This window comes from Vulpes vulpes, chromosome 10 (genome assembly GCF_048418805.1).
Source record: "Vulpes vulpes isolate BD-2025 chromosome 10, VulVul3, whole genome shotgun sequence".
Taxonomy (NCBI): domain Eukaryota; kingdom Metazoa; phylum Chordata; class Mammalia; order Carnivora; family Canidae; genus Vulpes; species Vulpes vulpes.
In genome coordinates, this window is record NC_132789.1 from 27,539,802 (window position 1) to 27,562,976 (window position 23,175).

At 42.4% G+C, this 23,175-nt stretch overlaps 2 protein-coding genes and 1 gene segment (V, D, J or C); all 3 read left to right on the forward strand.

Moving 5' to 3' along the window:
* The window catches only part of LOC112907482 (immunoglobulin lambda-1 light chain-like), a 699,686-nt gene that overhangs the window by 419,221 nt on the left and 257,290 nt on the right, over positions 1-23,175 (forward strand). The gene's annotated exons all lie outside the window — the stretch shown is intronic.
* Positions 1-23,175, forward strand: part of LOC112907540 (immunoglobulin lambda-1 light chain-like) — a 548,801-nt gene that overhangs the window by 257,105 nt on the left and 268,521 nt on the right. The gene's annotated exons all lie outside the window — the stretch shown is intronic.
* Positions 10,253-23,175, forward strand: part of LOC112912349 (immunoglobulin lambda-1 light chain-like) — a 258,037-nt gene continuing 245,114 nt past the window's right edge. The window contains 2 exon segments of the V gene segment in view: positions 10,253-10,350; positions 10,467-10,770. Of these exon segments, the coding sequence occupies positions 10,305-10,350; positions 10,467-10,770 (350 nt within the window).

Sequence of the window (23,175 nt, forward strand, 5' to 3'; positions counted from 1 at the left end):
CCCCCGAGGCCCCAAAGTGTTGTGTCCCCCACACAAATCATATTCTCAGAGGGTTAAAAAACAACCCAGGGCTCAGCCACAGGCCCCAGTCTCAAACCACCACAGAGACAGAGGAAGAAGTAATGAATGATGACCCATCCTGAGGGCAGAGAAAAGAGTTGAGGGGGATCATGGCCCACAGCTCTGCTTGTAGACCCAGGAAATGGGGCAACTGGATCAGTTAGCCAGCTAAGCACCCTGTCCTCATTTCTGCTTCACACACTGTAGAGGAGAAGCCCTGAGATTTCTTACTCAGGAACCACCAGATTCTCACCACAGGAAATATAAGGATATCTGTGGGTTATATCTGTTTCCAGGGCACTGCCATGGGCTTAGTATGCCTTGACTGACACCATGTTCAAGAGCTTTAAGTCTTGACTAACCTCTGCTGCCCAGGGATGCTCAAGTATATAAAACAGAGGACCAGGTCAGAGCAGTGAAGAGAGGCAGGTGCCTCTTCTGAGGCAGGGGGAGGGAATAAGAGGTCTAGGGGACCCAGGACTGAAGTGTCAGAAGTCAGTGCACTTGGGGCATCTTCTTCATAGCCTGAACTCTGGTCCTTCTTACACTCCTCACTCGGGACACAGGTGAGGTCTCCAGGGAAGGGGCCTCAGGGACATTTGGGCTGATCATTTGTCTGCCCCTCAGACTCACTTGGGGCCCCAGCACTGAACTCACCAGAGTATGTTCTTTCTCTTTCCAGGGTCCTGGGCCCAGTCTGCCCTGACTCAGCCTCCCTCGGTGTCTGGGACACTGGGACAGACCATCATCATTTCCTGTACTGGAAGCGGCAGTGACATTGGGAGGTATAGTTATGTCTCCTGGTACCAAGAGCTCCCAAGCACGTCCCCCACACTCCTGATTTATGGTACCAATAATCGGCCATCAGAGATCCCTGCTCGCTTCTCTGGCTCCAAGTCTGGAAACACAGCCTCCCTGACCATCTCTGGGCTTCAGGCTGAAGATGAGACTAATTATTACTGTTGTTCATATATAACCAATAGCACACACACAGTGGTTGAAGTTCATGGACTTCCTAACCCTTTACAGTGGAAGCTTCGTGCAATATGGTCTTGAGAATTCAGGTGTCTCTGCTCCTCTTTCTTCTCAAATTAAAGTAAATGAAACATACTCTGCCAAAGGTCTGGAAAATGACAGAGCCTATTTGCTTCCAGGACATGGTCCTAGAGAATCACTCTTTCCAACTCTGCAGTGGTAGGAACTGTGTCAACATGAGCAGAGTTGGGTAAGAGGGACCATTGCCTATTCAAGTGAGTATCCTTCTAATATGGAGCCACAACTTCCTTCTGAGAAAGTAGTTAGTATGTTAATAATAGAGAACCTTCCAAATAATCATGAGTATAGATATTGTGTGAACAGGATGGCTCCAATATGACATGCCTGGGGTTGTTGTAGCCCTTTGTTCCTTGAGTATATAGAGTCTCAAGCTGTGGAAGAGCCTCAAGTATTCTGAAATAGTGAACCAATATATGCTTGGTTATTTTCATGAAAAGATGAGAGAGTGGTTGCTACTTTAAAATTTGGGTAAAATTGACATATGAGATTATATGTTTTAGGTCAAGACAGATCACATCTTAAAAAATGTTTTTAATTATTTAATTAGTTAATTTGAGAAAGATTGAGAGAGAAAGCACAAGCGGGGAGAGGGCTAGGGAGAAGCAGATTCCCTGCTGAGCAGGGAGCCTGATGTGAGGTTTGATCTCAGGACCTTGGGATCATGATCTGAGCCAAAGGCAGATACTGAACAAACTGAACCACCCAGGCACCCCTTAAAAATATTTTCAAACTTTTAAAAGTAATCTCCATATGCAACATGGTGTTTAAACTTATAAACCTGATACCAAGAGTCACACATTCTACTGATTGAGCCAGTCTTGCATCCTTAGGGAGGTTACTTTTGATAGAGATGATTCGAAACACTTTAGGTGTACTTATGACCTAAATATCCACTAGTGTTTTTCTGTTCAATGCAATCAGGGAACCAGCACTCCAGGCAATTGTCATTCATGGGTTCATAGAATTTCTCATTAAGTGTCAATCACTTTCCCTGGCATCATTTCTAAATTATTCCCTATTTTAAAATTGATAGTGGATAAGAATCATCATCTTTAATTTGTTTCACAAAATAAGATGCTGGGTATTGATTTCTGTGTATTTTTCAACTTCTTTGCTTTGCTTCTTATTGGAACATAAGGATATTGTATACATGTGTTCATTTTGTCACATTTGGATGACTGTCAGATTTATTGTTTGATTCTCATGTCTTATTGGAGGATACAAAAATCCAGAAGAGTTTTAAATGAAATAGTAAGCCCTGTCTTTTGAGGAGAAAGAGCTGAATTTGTTCCTGGTACAAACAGAACACAGAACAGAACCAAACGGCTCATTGTGAAGTTCAGGATATACTTCCTTCATGAAGCACCTGAGTTCCAGAAAGATGTCAGTAGATCTCTCCATATTGATTTCAAGAGACAAGTATCCAATCAACTAGGCTACAATCCCATCCTAGATGTCCAGCTGATTGATTTGTGAAAAAGTCAACTTGGTACCATTTGGTATTGTATAAAATAATAGACATTATTATCTAAATTCAATCCAAAATTATAGTACATGCAAATTTTAAAACACACAGGAATGGCTATGATTGTCAAAACCAACACCATCACTTCCAGCAATGACTCTTTTCCTTCTGCCCTAATCCCTGAGGCCCCTGGGTAACTAATCGATCCAGCCTTATGCCAGGATGTCATCTCCCTTGTGTTCAGTGAAATATGTGTTGCGAACATGTGGATAGAGGCACTTAACTAGTTTCTTTAGAACATCCACACTGCATAGAATTCCTAGTCTGTTTCCTGAGGGAATATTTCTCTTTTGACAGGGACCAGTCAACCTTGAACAGAACTTCCCCTATAAACCATCTTGTTTAGAAAGCACACTAGGTCAGGCATCTCTTCTGATGGAAAGGACTTTACCTCAAGAAGGTGCAGAGCTCTGAGGTAAGTTAGTCTCTGTACACAAAGGATTACCACTAGAACATACTCTGTCCCATGTAATAGAGAAATGCACTCTGATAAGAGGTCCCTGGAATTTAGCCCTGTAGAGGACTTATGACCCCAGTTCCCTTCGTCCACATCCACAATGCCTGGAAAACTAAACCTTGGTTTTCTACAGTTTGTTCTCAATGCTGACAGCTCTCTGCTTTGTGCAATATTTTTGGTATCAACATGATGAGAAATCAATCGTTTTTCTCCCTGTGTCATTGTTCTCATCCAGGCTTCCTTCAGGGCTTGGTTATATTTGACCTCTAACATTTTCTTGGCCCTGAGTCAAGAACTGCCCTATGATAAGGCAGGGCAGGGACAAGTGAAGTGGTCCTGAGGGGTGGGACTGAGACACTCAATGTGTTAGGTGATCCATTCCATTCTTGAGGAAGATGGAGACAAAGACAAATGTGTTTGGGTGGATTTAAGAGGGGTCTGGGGACTTGATACTGACTAGGAGGGGAGGAAGGAAGGAAGAGATGGAACAGAACAGGGATTCCAGCTCTCACCAAATACCTTCCCTGGGGCCTGGGTAGCAGCACCTGCGGCCACCAGGGGGCAGTAAGGACCTGGGTCGAGGAAGGTCATTACTGTCCTATATTCCAAGTTTATGAAGTCCCTAACTGATACCATTGGATTTCTGCAAAAAGGGACCGTGTGAGGGGTGATCCAGATCTACTGTGCCTCAAGAAGCTCTTGTTTGAAAGATCAACAAACACCCCCATGCCTCAGGCTCAGAGCCCTGTGAGGAAGGGGACAGAAAAGCAAGAAGATCAATCCTAGTTAGGAGGAGAGGAAGGGGCTAAGGGTTGTGAACAACCTTTAGTTCTGTCTTTGGTGCTTCCAAAGGAAAGAGTGAATCTCTCCTAATCCCAGTCCTCAGGGTCCTGTTCCCACCTTAAATCCACACAGCACAAAGGGTCAGTCTTTAGATTATTTATCAACTACTCCCACAATAAGAACTAAGGGACATTCGAATTCTGGCTCCATGTCCTTGGCACTAAACTGAGCTCTGTCCTAGAAATACAATGCCAAAGTGTTTTCATCATTAAGCTAAGTTCTGTTGCCCTGGGATGCAAATGTATTGAGAATGAAGGGTCAGATCAGAGGGGGTAAGGAGAGGCAGGTGCAGGAAGCACATTTGTATGAAGTTTTCTCCCTTCCCTGAGAGAAGAGGTGTTCAGAGAGGTCTGGGAAGCCAGACTCAGGCTTGGGGTCTCAGAAGGCAGTGTTCTTGGAGCTCTCCACATGACCTGGGCTCTAGTCCCCATCTTCCTCCTTTTTCAGGGCATTGGTGAAGCTCCATCTCAGAACAGAAGATCTGAGATGATCATTTGTCTTGTCTTCTTTTTGCTCAGTTTCTTTAAGGCCCCAGGACTTAACTCAGCAGTGTGTGTTCTTCCTTTTTTCAGGCTCATGGGCCCAGTCTAACCTAATTGAGCCCCCCTTGTTGTCCAGGATTCTAGGATGGACTGTCACTGTCTCCTGTGCTGTAAGCAGCTGTGACATCGGGAGTGATAATGAAATATCCTGGTACCAACAGCACCCAAGCATGACTCAGAAATTCCTGATTTACTATACCAATTCTTGGGCATCAGATATCCCTGATTGCTTTCCTGGCTCCCAGTCTGGAAATATGGCCTGTCTGACCATTTCCAGGCTCCAGGCTAATGATGACGCTGATTATCATTGTTACTTATATGCTGGTAGTGGCCCTTTTCATGATGGTCTGAGTTGATAAGGAAGTGAGACCAAAATCTGTCCTATGCTCACAGACTCCCTCTTTGCTCCAAAGATACTTCCCAACCCTGTGCAGAAAGGACTTCATGCAGCATGGTTTTATTATTATTATTTTTATATTTTTTATAATAAATTTATTTTTTATTGTTGTTCAATTTACCAACATACAGAATAACACCCAGTGCTCATCCCATCAAGTGCCCCCCTCAGTGCCCGTCACCCATTCACCCCCACCCCCCCTCCCCTTCCACCACCCCTAGTTCATTTCCCACAGTTGGAGTCTTTATGTTCTGTCTCCCTTTCTGATATTTCCCACACATTTCTTCTCCCTTCCCTTATATTACCCAAATGAATGAGAACATATAATGTTTGTCCTTCTCCGATTGACTTACTTCACTCAGCATAATACCCTCCAGTTCCATCCACGTTGAAGCAAATGGTGGGTATTTGTCGTTTCTAATGGCTGAGGAATATTCCATTGTATACATAAACCACATCTTCTTTATCCATTCATCTTTTGATGGACACCGAGGCTCCTTCCACAGTTTGGCTATTGTGGACATTGCTGCTAGAAACATCGGGGTGCAGGTGTCCCGGCGTTTCATTGCATCTGTATCTTTGGGGTAAATCCCCAGCAGTGCAATTGCTGGGTCGTAGGGCAGGCCTATTTTTAACTCTGAGGAACCTACACACAGTTTTCCAGAGTGGCTGCACCAGTTCATATTCCCACCAACAGTGTAAGAGGGTTCCCTTTTCTCCGCATCCTCTCCAACATTTGTGGTTTCCTGCCTTGTTAATGTTCCCCATTCTCACTGGTGTAAGGTGGTATCTCATTGTGGTTTTGATTTGTATTTCCCTGATGGAAAGTGATGCAGAGCATTTTCTCATGTGCATGTTGGCCAGCAGCATGGTTTCAGAACTCAGGTCTCACTCCTCTCCTCTCCTTGATCACCAGAACATCCTAATGCACCCCTGCATCTGCTTTGGTACAATGAAGACTTCCTCTTTGCCTTTGTGCTCTGGTCCCAGAATGGGACTCTTCCCAACTATTCAACTCATCAGCTAAGACATGTGGAGACTCTGTTCCTATTAGCCAGGGTTCTTTCCAAAATTACACCTTTCTTCTAGAAAGGAAGAGATAGCTGATGGGTATGTCCTCTTTTCCACAAGAAACCCAAAGCAACTGTTTTCTTTAATAAACAATCCAATGTCTAGCTGGAGCTCCAGTTGCAATTCTTCCCTAATATATAAAAATATATTAATTATTAAAATAATTTATAAATTATTATAAATTAAATTTATAAATGAATCAATGAATTATTTGAACAACTGAATGAAGTTCAAGCATCCGAAGACCAGGGCTGTGACCAACCCTTCCCATGTTGCTAGAAGTTTCCCATTTTAGCACTGGAGCTGCGATGTCCCTGCAACAACTTCATTCCCAGTTAAGGAATCAGGAAAGATGGCTACTGTGATGGTTAATTTTTTATCTGAACCTGAATGGGACCTGGGCACCCAGATGAAACATTATTTCTTGGTGTGCCTGTGAGGGTGTCCTGGTTGAGATTAGAATTGGAATTTGGGGGTTTAATACAGTAGATTTCTCCCTATGGTGTGTGTGTATATGACCCAATTTTTGAAGGCCTGAGTGGAATAAAAACCAAAGATGGAGGAACTGACCTCTCTTCTTGGGTCTCTGGTTGAGCTGGGAACCTTGTATCTCCTTCTCCTGCTCATAGACTCAAATTCACATTTTTTCTTCCCTGGTTTTCAGGTCTTTGGGCCATAAGTGAATTATGCTGCTGACTTTCCTGGGTCTGCAGTTTGCAGATTGCAGCTCATGAATTTCCCTGCCTCAATAATAATGTGATCCAAACCATATAATTAGATATAGTTTTACATGTATAAAAGTACATTTAAAAATTTATATGTGCCACTTTGTATTTTTGCATGTAATCTAGGTTTCATACAATTTCATATAATTATGTATAAAACATATTAATTATTTATGTATAAAATATTTTATATACTTAAATATAAATGCATAGAAGTATGTAATACATTTAAAAATATAAACAAATCAACACACAAATGTATATATACACGCATATACATATCCACACACACACAACTCATATTACTTCTGTTTTGCTGGATAGCCCTGACTATATAGTCACTTCCTTAAGAGCTCAAACTTTCCATAATGTTCTCACCATCAATATTTGCAAAAATCTTTTCACCACATGCCTTCTTCCTTTCCATCATAAACAGTCAGTACCTTTGTGCTTGAATCATCGAAGTCAGAACAGAGTCATACAAGGAACCCCTCACCATCTTTTTCCCAGCCCAGTGGGGAGGGGGTCTGTGCTATCCAAAGCAGACTAGTGGTTGGAGGCTGCACCTGCTGTAGGGTGTGTGTCTACAAGGAGACAAACATGTTGGCAGAAGAACCACTGTCTGGTTGTGTTCTAGGGCCTCTGGTGTAAGACCTGCTCCCTGACTGTAATGGCATCAATGAGATCTTTACAAAGTATCCACATGGGCATAGGAGGACAATGAACCACCAATTCAACTGTGCCAATTCAACTGTGTCTCCTTTTAGATGGGAACACAATTTCCTTCTGAGAAATTAATTTCTATTTTCATACTAGAGAAAATAACAAGGAAAGACACAAACTAGATGTTAACCAACAGGATCACTCCAAAATGAGATTTCAGGAATTGCCATAGCCCTACTATCTTGTGTGTTGTGTCTCAAGCTATAGAAACAGTCTCCTGTGTCTTTTCAAATAACTATGCTTTTTATTTTTATTTTTGTTTTTTTAAATATTTTATGTATTTATTCATGACAGACAGAGAGAGAGAGAGAGAGGCGAGACACAGGCAGAGGGAGAAGCAGGCTCCATGCCAGGAGCCTGATGTGGGACTTGATCCTGGGTCTCCAGGATCATACCCTGGGCCAAAGGCAGGCGCCAAACCGCTGAACCACCCAGGGATCCCCTAACTATGCTTTTTAAATAACTATTTTACAAAATTTTTTTAAAGATGGGAATATGAACACTTTTGATAGAAATAATTTTAAATGCTAGAAATCATTATGGTCAATATAGCCATCTGTGCTTTATTTATCTACATGGAGAGGGAATCAGTATGTGTGTGAATTTACCCTTCATGTGTCCATCAGTTTTTTGGGTTAGACCCCATACAGGTTTCCTCAGACACTCTCCTACAGACACTCTCTTCTGTGTCTTTTAACTTGTGATTCTTAAGAAATCTCTATATTTTTTGTATTTTAAGTGATAGAACTGGGTACCGACTTATGTGATATAAAAATTATACCTATTTTAGCTTTACTGCTTTTTCATCATATTATGTGCATGTGTTCATTTTGCCTCCTTTTGTGGCAGTCTAGCATAGGTTTTCTATGTCATGTGTATTTTCCTGGGCACAGTACTACAAATTAATTTCATATGAATCATTTTCTCTTCTATGATGGGAGACCCAGAAGGTGCTCCTAGCTCAGAGATGATGGAACTGATGCAAAGCAGCTCCTCGTGAAGATCAGTGGTTGGTCTCTTGCAGGAAGCATCTGGCTACTTGGACTGTTCACAGGAGGCCTCTCTGTTGTGATCCCAAGAGACAGGGATACAATTTACTAGGGTACAAATGTAGTTTCAGATGCTTCGCTGATGATTTAGGGCAAGGTCATCATCTAGTGTTATTATTATCCAAAAAAATCGACATCATTACTTAATTAAATGCCTGAATACTTCAATAGCTGATGTTTAAAACACCCAAACACTAATCTCAAGTCCCAATCTATACATATATTTTCTGAAGAATACTTTTCCTTTCCCCCATCACAATGTCCACCACTCCACTCATCCCATGGTCTGGGCCAGCGACACACTATTCAAAAGCTCTTGGAATCACCTGTCATGTGATATGACTGACACAAAAAGTGTGTCATCAGAGCATCTCTATTTCATAGAACTCCTAGAAAGGATCCATCCGTCTTGACCAGTATTTCTCCAAAAACATTTTCTCTTAGGAAAACACAGAAGGTTAAAAATCTCTATGTGGATGACAAGACGTTGCCCCAGGAAGGCACACAGCTGCAAAGTTAGGTCACAGGTGTGCATAAAGAGGCCGGATGGAGATCATACAGTGTTCCCTGTGGCACATACACTTGCCCTGGTGAGACATCATGGAGTTGGACCCCCTGAGGCCAATCTTGACTCCAGTCCCCATATCCCAGAGGCTCAAATATTGGAATCTTTCTCTGGATATCAGTGTGATATTTCTCCACTTTGACTCAACTCTCTCTATTTCTTGCAATATTCTTGTTTTCTAATCATTTAAAAAATTCAGCCATTTTCTCGCAGTCCCTCTTTTCTCATCCTCATACCAACTGAGATCGAATTAATTTAATAATATGTGATGTTTCCTCAGCCCTGAGCCACATCCATCCACATATTCTATTCCTGTGACTTGGCCTTTCTGGAATAAGCAAGGTGACTCAGAGAGGGAGCATCTGGGCCACTCCATTTTGCAGATTCCTTATTTCGATATTGAGGAAGTAAAGGATAAGTGGAAAGAATCTAAAGTTGCATCAAAGAGGGGGGCCTGGGACTGAGCTGGGAAGGTGTGGAGGGAGGGCAGGAGGAAGATGAGCAGAGAGAGCATGGGTTTTGAGTGCTCTCTGTGCTGCCTGCCCTGGTGCTTGGTTTTATCCCATGGGACCACTAGGGGGCAGCGACGGCCCGTTGTGGGAAAAGCAGTATTTGTTTTTTTCTCCTTTATGCAGGTCTAATGCAGTGTCTCTAATCTGGAGACACTTTAGATGGAACATGAAGGAAGAGGGGTCTAATATCTGTTGTGTTCCTATAATTCCTTTTCTGGAAAGTGCCAGTAAGCATGTCCTAACCTGAATCCACTGTTGAGCAGGATGCAGACCAAAGGTTGAAATGCAGGTATTAGAGGGAAACCAGGACGCAGTGGAGGGCAATGAGATCCCAGCTCTGCCTGTTATCCTGGGTAGAGGAGCACTTGAATCTCCCCTAATCTCAGCAATCCTGGAGTTCTCTTCTACCCTCCTCCCACACAATGAATTGGTCGGAGATTCCTCCCCTATCCACACCAAGAATTCCTCAGTGGAAGGTATAGATATTCCAAGTCTGGCTTGAATTCCTAGGGTCTGTCATGGGCTCCTGTCAGTCATGGTTCAGAAAATCCCTGTGAAAGTGTTTTAATTTCTGCGCAGCTAAGCTCTGCTGCCCAGGGATGCAGAAGTACCTAGAAGAGAGAGTCAGGTCAGGGTGGGTGGGGAGAGGCAGGGTCAGGAAACATATTTGCATGGAGGCCCCTCCCTCCTCTGAGGCAGGGGAGGGGATAAGGGAGTTATGGGGGAGCCAGGCCCAGGGTTGGGGTCTCAGAAGGCAGTGATTTTGGGGCATCTCCACCATGGCCTGGACTCTGGTCCTCCTCACCTTTCTCTCTCAGGGCACAGGTGAGGTCTCCAGGGAAAGGGCCTTGGGGCCATCTAGTTTGATCCTCTCTCTTCTCCTCAGCCTTACCTGGGTACCCAGCGCTAAACTCATTGTATTATGCTCTCTCTCTTTTCAGGGTCCTGGGCCCAGTCTGCCCTGACTCAACCTTCCTCGGTGTCTGGGACTTTGGGCCAGACTGTCACCATCTCCTGTGATGGAAGCAGCAGTAACATTGGCAGTAATAATTATATCAACTGGTACCAACAGTTCCCAGGCACCTCCCCCAAACTCCTGATTTACTATACCAATAATCGGCCGTCAGGGATCCCTGCTCGCTTCTCTGGCTCCAAGTCTGGGAACAGAGCCTCCTTGACCATCTCTGGGCTCCAGGCTGAAGATGAGGCTGATTATTACTGCAGCGCATATACTGGTAGTAATACTTTCCACAGTGGTACAAGCTCATGAGGAAGTGAGACCTAAATCTGTCTGTGTTCACAGGCTTCCTCCTTGGTTTGAAGATGCTCACTCAACATGGGGACATCTAGAAGCACACCACTATGGTCACCCCTCCTCCTCTGTGGCAGATGTAGTATTTTCTTCAGAATGTTCACACTTCATATAATTACTTGTCTATTTCCTGTGGGGAAAAATATCTTTTCAAAAAAACTAAACTCTATATGTTTTAAACCTTTATGGTGGATACCTGGTTGGCTCAGCCGTTGAACATCTGCCTTTAGCTCAAGGGGTGATCCTTCGGTCCCAGGATTGAGTCTCCTATTGGGCTTCCTGCATGGATCCTACATCTCCCTCTGCCTCTGTCTCTGCCCCTCTCTGTGTGTCTCTCATGAATAAATAAGTAAAATATTTTTTAAAAACTTTTTTAATAGGAAAAAATAGACATTTTTGATAGAACAATTTGAAATATTTTGAAGTCCCTAAAGTCAATATATGCATCCATATTTTTTATTATTCCACATGGTGAAGGAATCAGCATGTGAGTTTACCATTCATGTGTCCATTGATTTTCTGGGTCAGAACCCGCACGGGTTTCTTGGATATTTTTTCTCTCTCTCTCCCTTAACTTGTAATTCTTCAGGGAATCTCTATATTTCTTTTGTCCTAAAATAGAAGAACCCAGGTATTGATCTTTGTGATTTTAAAAATTTTACATGCTTTACCTTTATGGTTCATTCATCCTCCTTTTTTTAAAAATAAATTTATTTTTTATTGGTGTTCAATTTACCAACATACAGAATAACACCCAGTGCTCATACCCTCAAGTGCCCCCCTCAGTGCCCGTCACCCATTCCCCCCCCACCCCCCGCCCTCCTCCCCTTCCACCACCCCTAGTTCGTTTCCCAGAGTTAGAGGTCTCTATGTTCTGTCTCCCTTTCTGATATTTCCAACACATTTCTTCTCCCTTCCCTTATATTCCCTTTCACTATTATTTATATTCCCCAAAGGAATGAGACCATACACTGTTTGTCCTTCTCCGATTGACTTACTACACTCAGCATAATACCCTCCAGTTCCATCCATGTTGAAACAAATGGTGGGTATTTGTCATTTCTAATAGCTGAGAAATATTCCATTGTATACATAGACCACATCTTCTTTATCCATTCATCTTTTGATGGACACCGAGGCTCCTTCCACAGTTTGGCCAGTGTGGACATTGCTGCTAGAAACATCGGGGTGCAGGTGTCCTGACGTTTCATTGCATCTGAATCTTTGGGTAAATCCCCAACAGAGCAATTGCTGGGTCGTAGGGCAGGTCAATTTTTAACTCTTTGAGGAACCTCCACACAGTTTTCCAGAGTGGCTGCACCAGGTCACATTCCCACCAACAGTGTAAGAGGCTTCCCTTTTCTCTGCATCCTCTCCAACATTTGTGGTTTCCTGCCTTGTTAATGTTCCTATTCTCACTGGTGTGAGGTGGTATCTCATGGTGGTTTTGATTTGTATTTCCCTGATGGCAAGTGATGCAGAGCATTTTCTCATGTGCATGTTGGCCATGTCTACGCCTTCCTCTGTGAGATTTCTCTTCATGTCTTTTGCCCATTTCATGATTGGATTGTTTGTTTCTTTGCTGTTGAGTTTAAGAAGTTCTTTATAGATCTTGGAAACTAGCCCTTTATCTGATACGTCATTTGCAAATATCTTCTCCCATTCTGTAGGTTGTCTTTTAGTTTGGTGGACTGTATCCTTTGCTGTGCAAAAGCTTCTTATCTTGATGAAGTCCCAATAGTTCATTTGTGCTTTTCTTTCTTTTGCCTTCATGGATGTATCTTGCAAGGAGTTACTGTGGCCAAGTTCAAAAAGGGTGTTGCCTGTGTTCTCCTCTAGGATTTGGATGGAATCTTGTCTCACATTTAGATCTTTCATCCATTTGAGTGTATCCTTGTGTATGGTGTAAGAGAGTGGTCTAGTTTCATTCTTCTGCATGTGGATGTCCAATTTTCCCAACACCATCTATTGAAGAGACTGTCTATCCTCCAGTGGATAGTCTTTCCTCCTTTATCGAATATTAGTTGACCATAAAGTTCAGGGTCCACTTCTGGGTTCTCTCTTCTGTTCCATTGATCTATGTGTCTGTTTTTGTGCCAGGGCCACACTGTCCTGATAACCACAGCTTTGTAGTACAACCTGAAATCTGGCATTGTGATGCCCCCAGATATGGTCTTTTTTAAAATTCCCCTGGCTATTCGGGGTCTTTTCTGATTCCACACAAATCTTAAAATAATTTGTTCTCACTCTCTGAAGAAAGTCCATGTTATTTTGATAGGGATTGCATTAAACGTGTAAATTGCCCTGGGTAACATTGACATTTTCACAACATTAATTCTGCCAATCCATGAGCATGGAATATTTTTCCGTCTCTTTGTGTCTTCCTCAATTTCTTTCAGAAGTGTTCTATAGTTTTTAGGGTATAGATCCTTTACCTCTTTGGTTAGGTTTATTCCTAGGTATCTTATGCTTTTGGGTGCAATTGTAAATGGGATTGACTCCTTAATTTCTCTTTCTTCATCTCATTGTTAGTGTATAGAAATGCCATTGATTTCTGGGCATTGATTTTGTATCCTGCCATGCTGCCAAATTGCTGTATGAGTTCCAGTAATCTTGGGGTGGAGGCCTTTGGGTTTTCTATGTAGAGTATCATGTCATCGGTGAAGAGGGAGAGTTTGACTTCTCCTTTGCCAATTTGAATGCCTTTAATGTCTTTTTGTTGTCTGATTGCTGAGGCTAGGACTTCCAGTACTATGTTGACCAGCAGTGGTGAGAGTGGACATCCCTGTCTTGTTCCTGATCTTAGGGGAAAGGCTCCCAGTGCTTCCCCATTGAGAATGATATTTGCTGTGGGCGTTTTGTAGATGGCTTTTAAGATGTCGAGGAAAGTTTCCTCTATCCCTACACTCTGAAGGGTTTTGATCATGAATGGATGCTGTATTTTGTCAAATGCTTTCTCTGCATCTGATTAGAGGATCAAATTGTTCTTAGTTTTTCTCTTGCTGATATGATGAATCACATTGATTGTTTTATGAGTGTTGAACCAGCCTTGTGTCCCGGGGATAAATCCTACTTGGTCATGGTGAATAATTTTCTTAATGTGTTGTTGGATCCTATTGGCTAGTATCTTGTTGAGAATTTTTGCATCCATGTTCATCAGGGATATTGGTCTGTAACTCTCCTTTTTGGTGGGGTCTTTGTCTGGTTTTGGAATTAAGGTGATCCTGGCCTCATAGAACGTATTTGGAAGTACTCCATCTCTTTCTATCTTTCCAAACAGTTTTAGTAGAATAGGTATGGTTTCTTCTTTAAACGTTTGATAGATTCTCCTGGGAAGCCATCTGGCCCTGGACTTTTGTGTCTTGGGAGGTTCTTGATGACTGCTTCAATTTCCTCCCTGGTTATCGGCTGTTCACATTTTCTATTTCTTCCTGTTCCAGTTTTGGTAGTTTGTGGCCTCCAGGAATGCATCCATTTCTTCTAGATTGCCTAATTTATTGGCGTATAGCTGTTCATAATATGTTTTTAAAATCATTTGTATTTCCTTGGTGTTGTTAGTGATCTCTCCTTTCTCATTCATGATTTTATTAATATGAGTTTTCTCTCTCTTCTTTTTAATAAGGCTGGCTAATGGTTTATCTATCCTATTAATTCTTTCAAAGAACCAACTCCTGGTTCTGTTGATCTGTTCCACAGTTCTTTTGGTCTCGATTTCATTGAGTTCTGGTCGAATCTTTATTAACTCTCTTCTTCTGCTGGGTGTAGGATCTATTTGCTGTTTTTTCTCTAGCTCCTTTATGTGTAAGGTGAGCTTTTGTATTTGAGTTCTTTCCAGTTTTTGAATGGATGCTTGCATTGCAATGTATTTCCTTAGGACTGCTTTTGCTGCATCCCAACGATTTTGAACGGTTGTATCTTCATTCTCATTAGTTTCCATGAATCTTTTTTAATTCTTCCATAATTTCCTGGTTGACCCTTTCATCTTTTAGCAGGATGGTCCTTAACCTCCACATGTTTGAGGTCTTTCCAAACTTCTTGTTGTGATTTAGTTCTAATTTCAAGGCATTATGGTCTGAGAATATGCAGGGGGCTATCCCAATCTTTTGGTATCAGTTCAGACACGATTTGTGACCCAGCATGTGGTCTATTCTGGAGAAAGTTCCATGTGCACTTGAGAAGACTGTGTATTCAGTTGAGTTTGGATGTAAAGTTCTGTAGATATCTCTGAAATCCATCTGGTCCAGTGTATCATTTAAAGCTCTCATTTGTTTGGAGATGTTGTGCTTAGAAGAGCTATCAAGGGTAGAAAACGCTAGATTGAAGTCACCAAGTATAAGTGTATTATTATCTAAGTATTTCTTCACTTTGTTTATTAATTGATTTAAATATTTGGCAGCTCCCACATTTGGGGCATATATATTGAGGATTGTTAAGACCTCTTCTTGGATAGATCCTTTGAGTATGAGATAGTGTCCCTCTTCATCTCTCACTACAGTCTTCGGGGTAAATTTTAGTTTATCTGATATGAGGATGGCTACCCCTGCTTTCTTTTGAGGACCATTTGAATGGTAATGGTTCTCCAACTTTTTTTTTCAGGTTGTAGGTGTCCTTCTGTCTAAAATGAGTCTCTTGTAGACAGCAAAAAATGAGTCTCTTTTAGACAGCAAAATGGGTCTTGCTTTTTTATCCAGTCTGAAATCCTGCGCCTTTTGATGGGGTCATTAAGCTCATTCACGTTCAGAGTTACTATTGAAAGATATGAGTTTAGTGTCATCATGATATCATTCAGTCCTTGTTTTTGTGGATTATTCCACTGAACTTCTTCTTGAAAGGGAATTTTAAGAGTCCCCCTTAAAATTTCTTGCAGAGCTGGTTTGGAGGTCACATATTTTTCTGTTCCTGCCTGTCTTGGAAGCTCTGTATCTCTCCTTCCATTCTGAATGAGAGCCTTGCTGGATAAAGTATTCTTGGTTGCATGTTCTTCTCATTTAGGACCGGAAATATATCCTGCCAGCGCTTTCTGGCCTGCGAGGTCTCTGTGGAGAGGTATGCTGTTACCCTAATACTCCTCCCCATAAAAGTCAGGGATTTCTTTGTCTTGCTCCTTTAAGGATCTTCTCTTTATCTTTGGAATTTGCAAGCTTCACTATTAAATGTCAAGGTGTTAAACGGCTTTTTTTGGGATCCCTGGGTGGCGCAGCAGTTTAGCGCCTGCCTTTTGCCCAGGGCGCGATCCTGGAGACCCTGGATCGAATCCCACGTCGGGCTCCCGGTGCATGGAGTCTGCTTCTCTCTCTGCCTCTCTCTCTCTCTTTCTCTGTGACTATCATAAATAAATAAAAATTTAAAAAAAATTAAAAAATGGTTTTATTGATTTTAGTGGGGGGGGGGGGGATCTCTCTATTTCCTGGATCTGAATGCTTGTTTCCCTTCCCATATTAGGAAAGTTTTCAGCCATGATTTGTTCAAATACATATTCTGGCCCTCTGGCCCTTTCCGTGCCCTCAGGAACCCCAAATAAATGTAGGCTTTTCTTCCTCAGACTGCCGTTTATTTCCCTTAATCTGTCTTCATGGTCTTTTAATTGTTTGTCTCTTTTTTCCTCAGTTTCCCTCTTTGCCATCAACTTGTCTTCTATGTCACTCACTCGTTCTTCCACCTCGTTAACCCTCGTCGTTAGGACTTCTAGTTTGGATTGCATCTCATTCAATTGATTTTTAATTTCTGCCTGATTGGATCTAAATTGTGTCGTCATGAAGTCTCTTGAGTCCTTTATGCTTTTTTCTAGAGCCACCAGTAGCTGTATAATAGTGCTTCTGAATTGGCTTTCTGACATTGAATTGTAATCCAGATTTTGTAACTCTGTGGGAGAGAGGACTGTTTCTGATTCTTTCTTTTGAGGTGAGGTTTTCCTTCTAGTCATTTTGCTCAGTGCAGAGTGGCCAAAAACAAGTTGTATTGGGAAAAGGAGAAAAAGAGAGGAGAGAGAGAAGGAAAGAAAAGAGAAAAAGAAAAACAAAAAAGGAAGATAAAAAAGGAAAAAAGAAGAAAAAGAAAGAGAAAGAAAGGAAGGAAAAAGGGGTGGGGGAAGCAAACAGAAATCAAAAAGCAAAAAATCATAAACAAACAAACAAAAAAAACACGTGGGAGTCTCTTCCGATTCTGTATACTTTAAGCCCTTGACTTCCCCTGGAACTGGTCCGTCTCGCTGGTCTTCTGGGGGAGGGGCCTGTTGTGCTGATTCTCAGGTGTTAGCACTTGGGGGAGCTGCTCTGCCCCTGCCTGGTGCAGGGCTCAGTGGGGGTTGTTTACCCCGTGAGGCCCCAGGAGGAGCAGCCCCAGTGGCGGGGGCAGGTCTGGGACCCTGGAGTCAGCCCCCGCAGTAGCTCCGGGGCTCTCCGTCTGCAGGGCCTGGGGGCTCCCAGGCGGGGCCGCTGATCTGCTCAGCTCTGGGCAGGAGCGTCCTCGCTGTCCTGGGCCCTCCCGGCCTCTGCCTGTCCCGGGGGAGGCCGGATCCTGGGCTGTGTCCCGGCGCCCTGTGCTCCGGGGCCTGCGCTGTTGGATTCGCTCCCGCCCCGCAGCCCCCTCCGCGGAGCCGCCGCCCGAGCCCCTCCGAGCTGCTCCGGTCCCGCCGAGCGCTGCAGCCCTTAGGGAGCTCGGCGCACTCTCCCGGGGCGCAGGTTCCTGTTAGTGTCCCAGGGAGCCCGAGGGCATCCCCGCCTTTCTGGGGATCCTGCTCCAATTCCCCGGGAGGCCTTTCCGCGGGGAAGGTTGGTGCAGCTCCTGCTCCTCCGGGACGGGGCTCTCCTGTCCTGGGGACACTCGCACTGGCCTTACCCGGCTCCTCGCGGGGCCCCTACCCCTTGGAGGCCTTTTGTTTCCCGAATTCGTAGATTTTCAGGATGATTTGAAGGTGTTCTAGGTGATTTGGTGGGGACAGGTGATTTGGGGACCCTACTCTTCTGCCATCTTGTCCCTTCTCTCTCTGGGATTGATTCTAACCTGCAATTTATTATGTCAATAAGTGATCCTCAGGTATCCATGCTCACTTCACTGGCTTCAACTCTGGCAACACAGCTTCCCTGACCATCTCTGTGATCCAACCTGAGGATGAGGCTGGCTATTACTGTTGCTTATATACAAGTCGGTGGCAGTAACCTCAGGGGTACAAGCTCATGGGGTATGTGAGAAAAAAATCTGCCCTGTGCTCACAGGCTGTCTCCTTGCTCTGAATATGCTTCCCAATCCTAGGTAGGCAAATTGGGCTTTGTGCCATATGGCCTTGAGAATTCAGTTCTTCACTCTCTCTTCTTCCCCCAATGATGTCCCAAAAGAAGACGTTCCCTTGATGAATTTTCTAGGGGCTGAGTCAGCTTCCTCTTCCTTGTGTCATGTATTCCTATGATGAGTTTCTTTAAATTTTCAGTGATGGGAGCAGAGCAAGTGGACACCTCAGCTTGTTTCACTCCTTCTCTTCTTGGGGAACATCTCACTCTAAATTCCTCTAATGTTCACTCTGATACAAGGCATGGTTGGTTTCCCTTGTGGCCTATGATCCAGCAAAACTTCAGTAGGACAGTAGGATGCCTAGGGATTTTTACCAAGGGAAGACAACCTATGGAATGAGAATATTTATAACATATATATCTCATAAGGGCCCAATACCCAAAACATATGGGGAAAAATGCATTTCTTACATCTTCATGCCAGGAGGTAGGTTTCCAACCAGGAGCCAGGCTCCCAGTGATGTCAGGCCAATGCCCTTCTTCCCAAAGAAACTGTAATAGGGATTAGATGACAAAGCAAAGCACAATATATCCATTAAGTAGGAACCCAGGGGACATTAAGCATAAGAGAGCTTCAGGGTCAGTGTTGGTTGAGTTTCCTGGGAGTTCAGCACAGCCCCTACTGAAGAGGACAGACAAGGCTCTGGGAAAAGATGAGAGACCCCTAGAACTGAGCATCTGGTCTTATACTATGTGAGCCAGTTACTAAATATCTAGCAGGAATACAGTCAGAAGTTAAGACTCACAAGTATTCTACTTCCTGGCTCAGCATGTTCTCTGGGAGGAGTCCCTGAACACTTCCCTGGGAGGGAGAGAGAGGGAGTCCTCTTGACTGACCATGACACTGGTGCTTTGTTATATCAAGACATACTAGCTCAGACAGGAAAGTACCAAAAGGAATCCAGTCCAGATACACAAAAGCATTTCAAGCTGGTATCAGTGCTGCCAGCCTTTTTAGTGATGTCAGTTTCCTCATGGATGAGCTTTTAAATTTCTTGTGGAAGAGTCTGAAAGGGGGATGATCACCTGAGGGAGATCATCTCAGATTTCACCATCCGTATAGCACCCATGTTCTCATCCTAACAGCACACTGCCAACTCTACTGGATTTCCCCAATCCCACAGATGTGCTTTATGTCCTGCTGAGATAATTCTGATCAGGAGAGGAGCTGGTAGAGTGTGGTCTTCTGGTCTCAGTACAGTAAGAAGAGGGGATCTGGAGACTTTACCTACTTATACCCTCTATTCACTCTAATTTTTGCTTTCATCGCCCACATCACTTCCATACTCATGACCAGTTGAGAATCATCTGGGAACAAAGTACCTGGGTTGATGTTTTACCACTAAATAGTTACTGAATTCAAAAGTTGTCTGGAAAGGGGTCCACACATCCAAGAATCAGATAAAGTGTGCTTTGATGTGGTTTTCATCATGTTTCTTATCTTTTTGGTTTGTTCAGCATCTGGAAGTACAAGTTTCCTTCTCCTACTCTGTGTCCTCTCTTTTAGGATCCCCTATTATATGCATATTTGGGCACTTGAAGAGGTTGCACAGTTCACTGGTAATTTTTTATCTTAAAATTATTTCCCTCTTTATTTTAGTTTGCACACTTTTCTTTGCTATTACCCTGAGTCACTAGTCTCTTTTTCAGTTCTATAAACTGTACTTTTTATTTGTACTTCATTATGTCTTTTATTTTTTACTGAGATGTGAATCTCTCCAGTAATTTTCAGAGAAATTCTCCTTTTCTCTGTCAACTTGTAAGTAGCTGGTTTAAAGTCTTTGTGAAAAATAAATAAATAAATAAATAAATAAATAAATAAATAAAGTCTTTGTGAGAGGGGATCCCTGGGTGGCTCAGCGGTTTAGCGCCTACCATTGGCTCAGGGCATGATCCTGGAGTTCCGGGATCAAGTCCCATATCAGGCTCCATGCATGGAGCCTGCTTCTCCCTCTGCCTGTGTCTCTGCCTCTCTCTCTCTCTCTCTCTGTCTCTCATGAATAAACAAATAAATAAAATCTTAAAAATAAATAAATAAATTATAAAGTCTTGGTGAGAAATTCCAAATTATTTGTCATGCTGGGTTAAGTATCTCTAAATTTCTATACCATACCAGTTGAGATTTTCCTCATTCTTCATGTATTGAGTATTTTGTCATCTATCCTGAATCTATCCAGTGTTAGGTTATGAAACTGTGATTCCTGTGTAAATCCCAAGTGAAGTATTTGTTTTACAGATACTTGATCCAGTCAGGTACAAGTTCCTAGTTTTAAACACCCTTCTTTTTTGGAACATGATTTATGTGTCCATTCAGTTTATAAAAACTTCCTAAGCTAATTTTATATCTATAGTTTGAAATGATACAGAAGCATGTAATAAGCCAATGACTTGCTGTGAAATTTGTCAGACAGGGCATGTGTGCCTGGGTTAGGGAACAAAAGTCTGAATCCTTATCTCCTAGAATCACAATGAAGAGTTCTCCTGGGAACACAGCAGGTGTCCAGGCATTTCTTAAAAAGGGCAAATGTCTGATCTTTATCAAGATCCACCTTGATCTCTGTTCCATGTTCTATTAGTACCAGGAGGAAACCCAGTGTTCTCATTCCAGTTTAGAGGTTACCAAATTTCATATAAAGGATGTGGGCACATGTGCTTACACATGCAGACATGAAACAGCTAAAAGAAACACATATTTGACTAACGGGGAGGCAAAAGACAAATTCCAAAAAAAATTTTAGTAAAAAAAAAACAATGGAAATGAATGTAAAATATACAACAAAAATTACTTCCTTACTTATCTCTCATTACAAATTGAATGAACAACTTACCTGCACAAATAATCTTTTAAGAAAGATAAAATATCTAGAAGAAATGATGTCACCAACGTGTGACACTTAAGCTGTAAATTTGTAGGAAAGTCTATGAGAACTTGTGAGATGCTGATTATGGGTTGCACTGACAATCAATGCTATAGGTAGTTTCATAATGATGACACCAAGACATTTAAATCTATCCTACAAAAACTTATCTGTCACCTTTTTCCAAAATTAGAAGGAAACTTCCCCAATATATTTTTAATTTACAAAAATTAGAAGAAAGAGAAATGTTTTATTATTCCATAAATGCATGTAAGTATTCCTACACAGTAGCCACCAAAAACAAAACAAAAACAAAAACAAAACAGATGACAGTGCAATGATATTTCCAGAAATGTCCTATTTGCAATGATCCTGTTTACTCAACGTGTAGCAATTGGTTTTCTATTTACTGTGCAAATCGCAAGAATTGCAACTACCACCTGAAAAGGGACTTGTCTTATCACCTCAGATCCAGAAACACAGAAGGGATGCTGATGGCTGCCTCCCATCATAAACATGTAGGATATTCACTTAAAAAATGTTATCCTACAGTGAGGGAGTAGGTCTTAGACCAAAATGAAAGACCACAACTTTGTTTCTCTGCCTCCTACTTACCGTTTTCACAAACACCGTACAGGCACAGTAACCACTAATCTAACCTTACACTGACCCAGGGCTGCGACTCAGGACATTATACTGAGTATCCAGGAGAGAACATCCCTACACACTGCTGCTCTCACCAGTGGCTTAGGGGCCAACCTGTGTCACTCTTCCAGACTTAGAAGATTACAGCATGGAGGTACTTACTATACTCTGGGCACAAAAGAAGAACTAGAAAAAGAATTGTGAAAAAAAATAATTACACCAATGTTATCAAAAAGACTGGGCTATTAGACATAGTAACCAACATTCTGGATTGCCAGACATGAGTTGCCAGTGCTAAAACTGGCAGAGTGAAGGTGGTTCCCCCTCAAATCTTGTTGCACTCAAGCCCCATTTCAGTCAGGAGTCCAACAAATTCTTGCACAGACATTTAATATTATGTGTACTTACCAATTCACTGTAAATGGGAATATAGGTAGCAATTGTGAGGGACCAGTGAGGGTATCATATATCCTTGAGAAATCCAGAGAAAATGGGGAATAATTCACAAATTATCTCTTGTGCAACAGAAGAACCATTTTGGAAAGTTTGCTTTCTAATGAGGGGACAGATCTTGTGCTGGGTGGGTACTAGGATGCGATTCAGACATCTGACCAAGCTCCTGCTGTGTCATTCAGACTTTTGCTGGATCAAATCCCTTGAATATGTGGTCAAGATGAGGAACACTACACAAAAAAATAACATCTTTTGGTCATCATACCATCTGATGTTTTCTCAGATGCCTTTGTTTCGACACCAGAATAACCCATCAAGGATGTCCATCTGAATACAGCATGGTGGAAAGAATAAGTCAATTGACAGTTCAGGTGTCTTGAATCCAGGCTGACCTGCACTGGTGTGGGATATGGAGGCATTTGAAGTGAGGATTTTCATAGTACACTGAGTAGGCATGTCCTTCTGCCTCTGTTCTTCTGTTGAGGAGTTAGAAAGTGTTACCTTCTGGAGTCCTATCACACAGGCAAAGAGGAAACTGTGACTTTCCCCAGACAATTCAGCAGAGAGTGTGTCCATCAAATACAGGGACTCAGACATTCTTCATCCTGACCCTTAGAGCATATTGGCAAGATCTTACCTCAGAGTTGTGTGTCTTCCTGAAGTAAAGTTTCTTCACCCACAAAGGGATTTTGACCTAGTGTGTTTACTAAAAAGAGCTGAGTTTGAAGCAAAGACTCTAAACGGGCTGACTAGTCCTTGCCAGAATGGAAATAGGTATGTCTATTTCTGTAGAGTGTGAATATTCTGATAAAACTACTCTAGTGTCATTGTTCATGCCCTGTGACAGACATTTAAAGAGCACAAGAGAGTGAGAAGTGATACCTTGGCCAAAGGTGGGAGGAAATAATTGTTGTACATGGTATTGAGGGAAAAAAAATCTGTAGTGAGAGTGATTGCTTTTTTTTTTTGAGTGATTGCTTTTTTATATGAAATGATTGTTCATGTGTGTTTTGAACATATTTGTCATATATTACTTCATAATTAATCTAGATAATGATGTCTACTACTGATAATAATAATAATAATGGTAACCTGT